Source organism: Lepisosteus platostomus, chromosome 13 (genome assembly GCF_059453375.1).
Source record: "Lepisosteus platostomus isolate fLepPlt1 chromosome 13, fLepPlt1.hap1, whole genome shotgun sequence".
Taxonomy (NCBI): Eukaryota; Metazoa; Chordata; class Actinopteri; order Semionotiformes; family Lepisosteidae; genus Lepisosteus; species Lepisosteus platostomus.
The window spans coordinates 28,565,132-28,578,847 of NC_142623.1; the positions used below are offsets into that span (position 1 = coordinate 28,565,132).

At 39.8% G+C, this 13,716-nt stretch overlaps 1 protein-coding gene across 4 annotated transcripts in view; it reads right to left on the reverse strand.

Annotated features, from left to right (window-relative positions):
* Positions 1–13,716, reverse strand: part of LOC148650317 (rho GTPase-activating protein 26-like) — an 84,778-nt gene that overhangs the window by 20,261 nt on the left and 50,801 nt on the right. For all 4 annotated transcript variants that reach the window (XR_015926079.1, XR_015926078.1, XM_088603995.1 and 1 more), the window contains exons 10-17: positions 13,258–13,352; positions 12,569–12,647; positions 10,755–10,791; positions 10,071–10,136; positions 9,903–9,977; positions 5,288–5,375; positions 2,728–2,786; positions 1,235–1,340 (exon numbers count right to left, since the gene is read on the reverse strand). Coding sequence is in view for 2 of the 4 variants with exons in the window: in XM_088603995.1 (XP_088460121.1) it covers positions 1,235–1,340; positions 2,728–2,786; positions 5,288–5,375; positions 9,903–9,977; positions 10,071–10,136; positions 10,755–10,791; positions 12,569–12,647; positions 13,258–13,352 (605 nt within the window). In the remaining 2 variants the exon portion in view is untranslated. The remainder of the gene's footprint in view (positions 1–1,234; positions 1,341–2,727; positions 2,787–5,287; positions 5,376–9,902; positions 9,978–10,070; positions 10,137–10,754; positions 10,792–12,568; positions 12,648–13,257; positions 13,353–13,716) is intronic.

Consider the following 13,716-nt stretch of genomic DNA (forward strand, 5'->3'; position numbering starts at 1 on the left):
ATAAATGGGGAATTCCTTTTATATGAGTTACTGTATGAAATGTTTGCTGTAATTGAAAACACAACTTGAACCTTTTGTACACTTTTTGCCAATGTGATCACTTGATTCTGTGAGCTATAAAAGCAACCAATAGGAAAACAGCTTAAGGCACTAAATATTTTGTCTACGACTCTCTACAACAAACACCCACTAAAACACTTATACAGCATATACAGTACTCCTCTTTGCGAAATATTATTAACAAATACAAGAGATATTTGTATTTGAAAGATAAAAGGTAGAAAATAAGAATAAAAACACATTTCGACCAATATTTTAAATACTTTCCTGCAGTCAGATGCAGTCAGACCCATAACAATATCAGGGTGTGTCTAGCTTTATTGTTTCCACCCATCCTTAAAGCATAATGATGTTGTAATTCTGCTTTAATTTTACACTGTAATTTTCTTGGAAGCTGCGGTATCCCATCTAAAGGTTGTCTAGAAGGGAAAGAGAGGCTTTATTGTGGTGTTGAGAGATCTCAGGGACCTGCACACAACAGGGAGAGTCCAAGATCTTGGGAGGCAGGGACGAGCTTCAGACATACCAGTCGGCTCATCACTATGACAACGATGCATAGAACCAGCTGCATCTCTGTTGCTACTGCTCTGCTCTTTCATGTGAGGTGGAAAGAGTCTGTCTGGACACGGCCCAGGACTTGCTTGATGAAATTTAGAGACGGGAAGTGCTCGTAAAAGTGCTACAGATGCAGCACTTTTGTACTTTGCTTGTTTCCAAGGGTGGGTCTACAGCATAATGTGGTCAACATGTATGCAGAATTCTAAGTGGACGTCTGATTTATACATGCAGCTGTTTTCCACATTTCGCTAAATTGTTTTGCATGTGAAGTTTGGATTTCCTTTTAGCTAATTTTCTTTGTTGTTTTTTCTTTATGTTTTTGTGTTGATAAAGACTCAAAGCAGGGTGTTGTCTTTTACGTGTGAAACACCAGACTGGATTGTGCAAAAAAGCTCCTTGTCTTACATTTTTTCTGTATCCATTGTTATCAAATGAAAAAAAGAAGAAAAAACTACTCATACTGTACTAACAACCAGAAAATATAATATTCCCTACTTGCTTACCGGCATATTAACACTTGATAACACTCACTTAAACCACTGGAAACCAAAGTGTGAATTTTGTGGGGGGGTTGCACATTTTGTAGATACACAAATACTTCATCTACAGCTCTTACCTGGCCAAGTGCTTCATCAGTAGTTCCAGCATCTGTCGGTTTTTCTCAGGAAGTCGGTGAACAATGCTGTGAATCTCAGAAATGCGTGCTTCCAGATTGTCTAGTTCTAACATAAAAATGAAATAATATGAAGGAACAAAAAATAAACAATTCTGAAAATTAAAGGGTGGAGGGGTAGCATGGAGTAACAGCGGTTAACATTCCTGTCTCAAACATTGTGGCCCTGGGTTCACCTCTTGGGGTGCTATCTGTCTGGAGTTTGTATGTTCTCCCAGTGTTTGTGTGGGTGCTCCATTTTCCTCCCACAGTTCAAAGATATATTGGTAGATTCATTGACTTTTAGAAGTAGGGAAAACTGGCCCTGGCGTGAGCATGTGTGTGTTTATGTCCGTGTGTGCCATCCGTCCAGAGTTTCCAGAGTGCTCCCCCGTGACCCTGAATAAAGCAGTTAGAAAATGAATTGGGCGGATGGATATTTAAAGATAAATGTTAATCTTCTAAATCTTAAAACAAAAAAGGTTTAGTCTGATGTATAAAGCCATCTAGATGATTTAACAACATCAAAAATTATGCAGTTAAAGAAACCTAAAGTGAGCTTTGTTTGGTTTGCTTAGCCAGACATAGAGCCAATATTCTCTCTGCAGTGCAATGCTGAAGCAGAAGATAAGTGTCTCTCAGGTAACTCTCAGTGCAATGTGACCATAAATTTAGAAAGAAAGGTCAATCTGTGGATGGGGGGGAGTGAACTCTATAAAAATGGATGGCAGTCCTTCATTAATTCAATTCAATAAACCGGTCGCTGTTGTTGGTTACAAACAGATTTACTCAAACTGCAAGTAGTCAGATTAACACCTGCATCTGAAAAAAGAGCTATTTTTTAAATAATTCTCCATTCAAATAAAGTACCTATTAAAAACATGTCAGGTCTCTTTGAGAAGGACCTAGATAAAGATAAAGATCGACTATAAACTAATGCACAAAAGTTCCTCTACACTGAAAACCAAACACTGCCATTCCCAGTACATGCCCAGACATAGATCTGGTCCAGGTGGGAAACTGTCTCACACAGAACAACATCTGGAAACAGGTATGTTTGTTGAACAGCACAGCTCTGATTGACTGCAGGTATTTAACATTACCAGTGATTGTGTGACAACTGCCTTGCCATTTTCAAACAGGCTAACCTCAGACACAGAGTGTGTGACTACTGGATGCCGTGCAATTGCACAGGGAGAAAATAACATGCAATTAATTGCTCATTCCCTATGAAACGAGCCTTGGCAGATAAAGATTGTCTTTAAGTGGTACAATCACTTGAGGCAACACAGTTAAATCACTTCCTCGATTACCTGCCAAATTTAACACAAAGCAAAACCTTCCCTACCTCAGAGGACAAAGGTAATGCAACACCATCTCAAGCAGTGGGTTTAAAAAGCTACCATTTGAGCTGTTAAAAAAACCTTCAAGAAGAACTCAAAAACAGAACAACTTACTGGCTGCTTTGATAAAGCTTCTCTGATACTGATACGTCATGAGAGGTGCAGGCAACATTCTGAAAAAGAAGGATTTAAAAAGGAAGACTAGCGTGATTCTTCAAGATTCTCTTTCTCTGGAGGACAGCCCATCAATACACATAAAACTATTTCAGACCAAATGTAACAGAAATCTTAATCTTTAGGAAGAAATAATGCATTCACACCAATATTCCTTGAGAAAACATGTCTTTGAAATAAGGAAAATTAAGTTTAAGGGGTAGAGTCACACTGCAGAATTGTACTACTTTGTGTTTCATATTAAATATCCCAAAAATTTACATTCACTCATATTATAATGTGCTTTATTTCTTCACAATCTATATAATTAAACTAAGGTTTCACATACAGTCATGTGAAAAAGAAAGTACACCCTCTTTCAATTCAATAGTTACATATCAGGGCATAAAAAACAATCGTCTGGTCCTCACCAACTTCTATAATTAGACAAATCTAGCCTCAGATAACAGACAACATAACAGATTTCACTATGTCATTATTTATTCAACAAAAAGTAAGCCAAAATGCAGAAACCATGTGGGAAAAATTAAGTACACCCTTACTGCTCCAATAGGAATTAAGAAGGTAATTAGCAGCCAAATGCACTTGATTGGTTGATCATCAGGAAGTGTGACCACCTCTATAAAAGCAGAACTTTTGGCACTTTGGTGGTCTGGAGCATTCAGGTGTGTGTTAACACCATGCCAATGAGAAAAAACATCAGCAATGAACTCAGAGAAGCCATTGTTGCTGCTCATCAATCTGGGAAGGGTTATAAGGCAATTTCCAAACAATTTGAAATCCATCATTCTACAGTGAGAAGAATTATTTACAAATGGAGAACATTCAAGACAGTTGCCAATCTTCCCAGGAGTGGGCATCCCAGCAAATTTACCCCAAGGTCAGACCGTATAATACTCAGAGAAATCGCAAAGAACCCAAGAGCTACATCTAGGGATCTACAGGCCTCGGTTAACATGTTAAATGTTAAAGTTCATGACAGTACGACAGAAAAAGACTGAACAAATATGGCTTTCATGGAAGGGTAGCCAGGAGGAAGCCCCTTCTCTCCAAAAAGAACATGGCAGCATGACTTAGGTTTGCCAAGTTGTATCTGAACAAACCACAAGATTTCTGGAACAATGTCCTTCGGACAAACAAGACCAAAGTGGAGATGCTTGGTCATTATATACAACACCATGTTTGGCCAAACCAAACACAGCGTATCACCACAAACACCTCATACCAACCATCAAGCACGGTGGTGGAGGGGTGATGATTTGGGCTTGTTTTGGAGCTACAGGACCTGGGCACCTTGCAGTCATCGAGTCGACCATGAACTCCTCTTTATACCAAAGAATTCTAGAGACAAATGTGAGGCCATCTGTCCGACAGCTACAGCTTGGCCGAAACTGGGTCAAACCAAGCACACTGGAAAATCTACAACTGAATGGCTGAAAAATAAAAAAATGGTGTTGGAGTGGCCAAGTGAAAGTCCAGACCTCAACCCCATTGAGATGCTGTGGCGGGACCATATAAAAGCTGTGCATAAACGAATACCCTCAAACATCAATGAACTGAAGCAATGTTGTAAAGAAGAGTGGGCCAAAAGCCTCCAAAATGATGTGAGAGACTGATACATTCATACAGAAAATGATTACTTCAAGTTATTGCTGCTAAAGGTGGTTCTACAAGCTACTGAATCATTTTTTACACATGGTTTCTGCATGTTGGCTTATTTTTTGTTAAATAAATAATGACATAGTAGAATCAGTTATGTGTTGTTTGTCACTTGAGGTTAGATTTACCTAATTCTAGGACCTGGTAAGGACCAGATGATTGTTTGTTATGTCCTGATATATAAAACCATAGAATTGAAAGAGTGTACTTTCTTTTTCACATGACTCTATATGAGATATAACAAACACTTTCAAAATGAATTCCGAAATTCTGCCTTTTTTTATAATAACAGGCACTAAAAAGAACTGATTCCTCATCTCTTTAATGGTTAAAACATTAAATAAACAACGAATTTTCATCAAGACCATCGTGTCAAATAACTTCAGGGTTGCCCATGACCTTATAGAACGTAGTTACCTAAATCCACAACAAAACTGCACGTTTTGCTCATTCATCACTGCTCACATCACATCACCTCAGAAATATTGGGAAAAAAATACAACTAAGTGGATTTTTTTCTTTTTCTTTTCAAATAATGTTGAACATGTAAAATATAGCTTTGCTGTTATGTGCTGCCCTTGTCTTTGAGTTCATACGCCACACAAAAGAAAATCAAAAACTTGACAGAAAAATGTTTCAGCTTCTTCTGACCACCACCCTCCTCTCAGGCTCTTTAAGGCCCAGCTGTAGGACAGGTAAGAATGTCAGACTTATTCCTAATTGGCTACATTTCAACGATGGTATGTGGCTTGGCTAGGCCTTGTTACAGCACGTCTTGGAATTCTTGAATGATAAAATAAACCATACAAAATGGATATTAATTCATTAAGTCAACACATACCTTAGATAGTACTTCAGTGCACTGGTGATGGTTTTAATCTCCCATTCAGCGGAACTGTCTAAATCCACTTCTGCAGATGTTTTGGGATCTGACAAAAAAAGGGAAAAACAACCTTTAAAAGTATGAACAGCTACCAAGTGCTACTTTTTATAATCAAAGTAACACAAAGAGATATAAATATATAGATTTTAAAACAGCACTTATGTTTAATAAAACAGAACAACATATAAATTGACTGGCACTATAGACAGACAGTGCCATCTATACACTTGTTAAAACAAGTTAAGGCAAGATGAGGGATGAACTCACTGCTCCCTTTAAGACATAATAAATTCCACATTTCTGTTGCCTCATGCAGCTGGATACTAATCAAATTGCTCAAAACTCAGATTAATCCCTTAAATGAATTCCACTCTCCTTCGCAGAGATGCTAGAGACAGTGGTTCATTTTATGACTAACTATGAACAGAAAGATTACAGACTGTTAGAGGCTACACTGCAAATCTATTCAGTACACTGAGGCCACCTGGGAGATTTATAGTCAAATCTAATGTTTAAAGGCAACAGCTTTGTATGAGCAATTTTTCACTTCCAACGATCGTTTCCCAAATCTCTGATTTCATTTGCCATCTTTTCCTGCTCTGTGCGCCAAGAACAAGCACTGAGTGTTTACTTCCACAGCAAACAGTCCTCCAGAGGCTCAGAGAGCTGCTGCGCTTGACCAGTGCTAACAGCCAAGACCTGGGGCACTGGGTACCAATCATGTCCAGTGAAGCAAAAGATAACAAATAACATTGAAGAAAGAAATACAACAGCCAGGGCACAGTTCACTTCTTGGTTGGTTTATGCAAAAGAAAAACAACTTTTGTTTTACCTGGTAGCAACTTCACCCCTGTGGGAATGCAGAATCACGTCTGAGAATGTGTCCTACAATCAATTCAACCAACTGACAGTGCCACTTTGACTCCACAGTAACCCAGCCAAATCCACCGATTGCTTCCATAGGAGACACAGACATCTTGTCCATTCACCACCTCTTCAAATCCACAACACCTACCCCTACTGGAACTTCATAATGTACACTTTTGACATCACTGCAAATCAGTCACCTTTAAAGAAGTCAACTGTCAATTCAAAAAAATAATAAGATGTCAACGCTGGAGGCTGAATTTCCCATTTCTGGCTTTTTGCAGTTCCAGTCTCATGGGATCACAAGGATCTGCAAGAGGGCATCACACATAATTTCCAAAGACTAGTGGGTATAAAGAAAAACAGCCTAATAAGGCCCTAATAACAACTAAATGAATTGGAAGATTTAGTCAAATCTGTTCTATGCCTCTACAACACTCTCTGTCTTCTCCCGTTATTAGTAAGCAGGACTACACAGGGCAATGAGGTATTTATAGCAGTTGCAGCACACAGAGTAGCTGGCTGTCTGGAACTGAAATAGGGTCTCTGCTGATTCTCCCCACTGTGGAATGGTGAAGGTCTGATCCCAGTCCAGCAGCAACTCTGGCACACATTACTGGGGAATGTCAAAAGGTCAGCAGCAAGAGGCTGACTCTCCACCTATTTGAATAGCAGGACTTGGCTCGGCGCCCAAACAAGCTCCGTGTCTGCAAATACCAGTATCAATGAACCACAAAAGTTGGCTCTAGCTATTTTAAATCTCTTTTTTAAAGCAGCATGATGTGCAAAATCTGAAAAAAACAAAAAAAACAAATCTGTGTAGAAGCGACGCGTAGCATGTTTTCTTTTAATAGATGTCAACCAAATAGTTGTGCTCCCATTTAAGGATTTAAATTCACTGGAATATTTTTACAAATCATGAGCTAAAGTTTTGACTCTTGTGGGCAAATAACAACCATCCTCTGTAAACTGCAGAGGGCTCACAGGGATAGTTAGAGTGGACTTGAATGTTCTAGACCCAAATCATTTTAAGGACTTCTTGCATGAACGTAGATCAGCTCTTAGCCAGTGATATATACCAGTTTGAGCCTTCTTACTCTCTCAAAGATCAGAGACTCCACACAACGGACCATAGAGCCTTCTCATGTGCAGCACCACATCAGCGTAACTCATTGCCAAACTCCAATTGGCAACTCGATGCCTCTATGTGCCTGTCACCATTTTCAGAGCTTGCTTACGTGTTTTCACTAAATATTTCAATGTATAATTTAGTTTAAATTTTGGTTTCACAAAATCAATTTGCTGTTTTTTTTCCCCACTTCTTGCTTGTGTTGTGTATTAGATACAGTATGTGCTGTTCTGCAGAGCTTTTCAATTAATTTGTGTTATGTAATTCACAGGGTGCAGCACAAATGATCATTTCCTCCAACTGTTCCAGATCATTGTGTCTAAAAACCAGATACAGAACAGAAAAATGTAAGACAGTTGTGTTTCCATTCGTTTTTTTATGAGCAATTCTTCCCAGCTCTTGGTGTGTCTCTCACAGACAGGCCCCTTCGGGAGACCAGTGCGTTTTTAACAAGGCTTTCAAACTGAAGCAACCGATCGTTTCCTGTAAAAGTCAGGGGGACAGTCTTACAAAACATGCCCAAATGCACCTTCTTCAAATTACCTCTGGAACACAAACTAGTCGGGAAAGGCACAATCCACGTTTCCCTTCTAATTTTCCTACCAAAGCCTCCCTTTCTTATACTCCCAGCACTGAATTTTAAAAGCATGTGCCTCACTAGAATCACATCTGTGAAAAAGAGGCTTCAGTCGCATCTAGAAACTTCTAGGTGTCTGACACAAGAATATAAGGAAGTTTACAAATGAGAGGAGGCCATCAGGCCCATATACAGTGCCTTGCGAAAGTATTCGGCCCCCTTGAACTTTTCAACCTTTTGCCACATTTCAGGCTTCAAACATAAAGATATAAATTTTTTATTTTATGTGAAGAATCACCAACAAGTGGGACACAATTGTGAAGTGGAACGAAATCTATTGGATTTTTGAAACTTTTTTAACTAATAAAAAAATGAAAAGTGGGGCGTGCAAAATTATTCGGCCCCTTTACTTTCAGTGCAGCAAACTCACTCCAGAAGTTCAGCGAGGATCTCTGAATGATCCAATGTTGTCCTAAATGACTGATGGTGATAAATAGAATCCACCTGTGTGTAATCAAGTCTCTGTATAAATGCACCTGCTCTGTGATAGTCTCAAGGTTCTGTTGAAAGCGCAGAGAGCATCATGAAGACCAAGGAACACACCAGGCAGGTCCGTAATACTGTTGTGGAGAAGTTTAAAGCCGGATTTGGATACAAAAAGATTTCCCAAGCTTCAAACATCCCAAGGAGCACTGTGCAAGCGATCATCTTGAAATGGAAGGAGTATCAGACCACTGCAAATCTACCAAGACCTGGCCGTCCCTCTAAACTTTCAGCTCAGACAAGGAGAAGACTGATCAGAGATGCAGCCAAGAGGCCCATGATCACTCTGGATGAACTGCAGAGAACTACAGCTGAGGTGGGAGAGTCTGTCCATAGGACAACAATCAGTCTTACACTGCACAAATCTGGCCTTTATGGAAGAGTGGCAAGAAGAAAGCCATTTCTCAAAGATATCCATAAAAAGTCTCGTCTAAAGTTTGCCACAAGCCACCTGGGAGACACCCCAAACATGTGGAAGAAGGTGCTCTGGTCAGATGAAACCAAAATCGAACTTTTTGGCCACAATGCAAAACGATATGTTTGGCGTAAAAGCAACACAGCTCATCACCCTCAACACACCATCCCCACTGTCAAACATGGTGGTGGCAGCATCATGGTTTGGGCCTGCTTTTCTTCAGCAGGGACAGGGAAGATGGTTAAAATTGAGGGGAAGATGGATGCAGCCAAATACAGGACCATTCTGGATGAAAACCTGTTGGAGTCTGCAAAAGACCTGAAACTGGGACGGAGATTTATCTTCCAACAAGACAATGATCCCAAACATACAGCAAAATCTACAAAGGAATGGTTCACAAATAAACGTATCCAGGTGTTTGAATGGCCAAGTCAAAGTCCAGACCTGAATCCAATCGAGAATCTGTGGAAAGAGCTGAAACTGCTGTTCACAAACGCTCTCCATCCAACCTCACTGAGCTCGAGCTGTTTTGCAAGGAAGAATGGGCAAGAATTTCAGTCTCTCGATGTGCAAAACTGATAGAGACATACCCCAAGCGACTTGCAGCTGTAATCGCAGCAAAAGGTGGCTCTACAAAGTATTAACGCAAGGGGGCCGAATAATTTTGCACGCCCCACTTTTCATTTTTTTTATTAGTTAAAAAAGTTTCAAAAATCCAATAGATTTCGTTCCACTTCACAATTGTGTCCCACTTGTTGGTGATTCTTCACATAAAATAAAAAAATTATATCTTTATGTTTGAAGCCTGAAATGTGGCAAAAGGTTGAAAAGTTCAAGGGGGCCGAATACTTTCGCAAGGCACTGTAGGCTCCCTTAGAAGTCAGTATAGTAATGATCTGAGGATCTCCTCCAGCTGTTTCTTGAAAGAAGCAGGTGTATCAGCTTTAAAAACATGGCTGAGCAGCTTGCTCCACACTCCCACAACCCCACAGGACAATATGTTAAAAATGAGGTAAGGAAGATTCCAGCATTGTGTCCTTACCCATCAAAAGACTGAGAAGCTTCTGAACTCTGGAGCTGACACCCACTATCCTGTACAGCCCTTGCTCATTGATTCCTGTTGGGTATAATTCATGAATTAATAACTTGCAACAAAGTTCTAAGTTATATTTTAACTTTGAATGAGCAAAACTCAAGGGCCTCCCTTTACCTCGTGTCTCCACAGCGTGAATGAATTTCTTCATAATAGTAAAGCCAATGATGTCCAACTGAGCAGCTGAAAGGGGAAACAATGCGAGAAAAAAGCCACATAAAGTCAAGAAAGAAGTTCAAAACCTCCAACCCATCGTTTATCTCCCAATTCAGCCTTATGAACCATTGCGTTCAAAAGTTAACAACACGCACACATCTGCAACCAGGCACATTTCATAGTTAAAAAATACTACACTGTAAGTTGGCACCTGATTCAGGCCCTGATTCAGCAGCATCCAATACCAGACATAATATATGGTACATTCAGCAGTACTGTTATGCCAGCAAGAAGAAGCAAGTAGGATGGCAGAAAGAGTTATGAATCTGTAACCCAGTGTTGGCAGCTCAAATATCAGGGGGCTGAATTTAATTCTCAAGGCTGAGAGATTAAAACCTTTATGGGTTGGTGAAACAAAAAAAAAGAGCACAAACTACTTCGTTCCAGCTGCACACAAATATCCATCATACCCCACTGCAATTATTTCCCCCCCCCCCCAACTTAAAACGACACAGCCAGAAGCGATGACTAAGAAAAATGAAAACGTGACAGAATCAATAACGTCTGCTTTTTTGCGCATTTGCAGATCGGATTTTCCTGTCTGCCTAGACAAATACGACGGCACTGTAAATCAGTCCTACTTACTGCCTTCACTCTGGTTGTCTTTGTTCAAGTTGTACACCTGCAGATAAAAAGTTTCAATGTAAAGGTTATACTTCCCAGGACATTTGCCAAGAATAACAATGAATTAATGATGATGGATTATTAATTTTTCCTTCAGTGTATACAGTTATTATTTGATAAGAGGGGAACATATTGGATGTACTGCATGCTGGTGCAGTTAGCGGCTAGCCTTGCACTGCCGGAGTCTGGTGTTTAATTCCTGGGGTGCTATCTGTATGATCTCCCCGTGTCCACGTGGGTTTCAGCTTGTTCCTCTGGTTTCCTCCCACAGTTTAAAACATACTAATTGGCTTCTGGGAAAATAGGCCCTGGTGTGAGAGTGTGTGTCTATGTTTGCTCTATGTGTGCCCTGCGTGGGCAAGGACTTGTGCCCCCTGCTTGCCAGGTTAGGCTCTAGTTCCCCCGCAACCCTGTATTGGATAAAGTGGTTAGAAAATGGGTGGTTGAAAGGAATATATGGGATTTATTTCTAGTATTTCCTTCACTTCCCAAAGCTTCCTTTAGAAACAAATTGAGATCACAAAAAATATTTTCCTAGTGCAGCTTTTCTATTTTCTTTCATACTCTCGAGTGCACTACACTATCCTACATCTTTCCTGCAACAATTTCTTCGAGTTTCTTAAAAAACTTTGTAATTTGTGTTACATAATTCCCAATGCTTTTTTTGACATTAAAGACTCCCTTATTAATATATTATCATAAACAATAAAATATTTTTTTCATTTAGTATTACCCATTATTTTTGTTATATCCGCCTGATTTGGAATCACCAAAAGTGTGCTTCTGGTCACAGTTATAAACCCTGCTCCTCTGACTTCCCACCTTCAAGACACCTCTTTTCAAAAGTCACAGTCCAACCAAAGTGTTCAGCACCAAATGGAGAAGAGGCCCATTCTTTACTGGTAACGCCTCATAACCTCATAGCTACGAGCTGAGAACACCCTGGCCAACTAATCCCCCTATAACCTCAGCATTGGGCAGCCAATTGTGTGCCAGGGCTCGGAGAACAGCAGTCACACTGGGTTTGCATCATCACGGATTTCAATCAGCACTTGAGTGACTTGAGCCATGCAAGAGGCCACTGTTACAGTATTTAATAAGATCACTGACATTTTCTCCAAAAATGACTAACTAGTGAGCAGTAGTACATACTGTAAGCCTAGCCTTGAATCCAGAAGACATCCCTGTTCATGTTACTGCTGTGCCTCAGCACCAAAAGACTACTTCAAACAAAAACAGCCTGTTTCACAAAACAATCAGTAATGCTCCAGGGAGGAAAGAAAACAGTTGTCATACATTTAATGAAAATCATTCATTTATAAAGCATAACTAGAAATGGCTTTCCTCTGGTTCCAAGACAGAGAACTGTAAGATGTCTTCCCATCTTTCATATTACTTTTGCACAGTAATGCTAATCCAAACTGGGGAATACATCCTAGCCTGGAGGAGCAATTAAAACTATTGTGAACTGTCACCCCCAAAAGCTATTTCTTGTAGAATGATAAAACTCCCATTTCTCAAGGGCGGAAATCCAGACAGCGAAGTTAGGTTTTTAAAAGTGTCACATATTTTTATGTCACCCACTAAAAAAAAAAGAAGAAGAAAAAAAAAACAGAAATCTTATTCAATTTGCTTCAGTGAAAAATGATTGTTCAAAATTGGGTATTGCAAGTACAACAAAACCTCAGAGGCCTCAGAGGAGTGAGGAAAAGACACCCCACAACAATGCATGCGATGCGGAGGGAGAAGGAGAGTATGTTTCAGCAGGTCCATACCGGTTCTCTCCCGTCCATCGCTTCCATCCACAGACGGCGGTCCTCCTCGGAAAGGGCCTGCATGGTGATCACCCCCGGCCTGGAAGACAGACACAGTGCTGAGAGAGACTCCCATGTGCCACACAGTCCTCCAACACTGTAAGCTACGGGCCGCACGGGGAAGTAGATAAAGCAAGAAAATAACACAGGAATAAACACAGGAGAGGACACTGAAATGTGGCACAGCTTTCGAAGCAGCCAAAATACTGTCTCCTCTTCTCTGCTAATAAATTTGTATAAATTACTTGAATTGCTTGTTACTACCTCTTGTAGTTTTTTCACTGATAAAAGTATAACTGCAACCGAATAACTGCAATTGCCAGACAGGAAACATGAGTAAGAAACAATATTTTAACTCTTTAACTGGCTTAACTTAACCTCTGAGATTTGTTTTACTTTAAGAAAGATTATACTGTACTTATTTTTCCATACTATAATGCCCACAATGAAAGTGATGAAGATGTTTACATGTCCAATCATAGTTAATATAACACTAAAGAGATACAAGTGGTTGCCAATTTGCCACATCCCAGTGTTTATAACAAATGTGTTTACTCCATTCTAGGAAGCAATTACAAGACTGGGCTCTTCATTCAAGTCTCAAGACTGCCACCTTGTGACAAAAATCTAGTCACTGCCACCCCACTCACCGATCGACTGCCTCCACATCAAAACAGAACCTCTTTTCTATGGAGTCTGTTTTTCTCCGAGTGCAGGACTTTAGAATGAAGGATTCTTCCTCTCCCTGGCAAAAACAGCAAAGAAACAAAAAAGAGTTTCTGAAAAACAATTAGATTCATATGTGCAGTGCTTTCTGACAGTTGTGTAGCTCATGAGGTATTTCATGACTAAAAGCCTGCTTGACATGATCAATACATTTTGAGAGGCTTTTCAAAGAAAGATAGACTCTCCCCATACCTAAAATTCTTTGCTCTCAAGCTAACATGAATAAAATTGCATAAGATGGTATCTGACAATGCTAAATACCACATATTAATTTTAAATACACCTTTTAATTATTTTACAATCTGATTGCCCAATCAACAACTGTCCCATACCAGACAGAACACCCAAATCTAAGGCTCTGCACAAAATCGAAAATATAATAA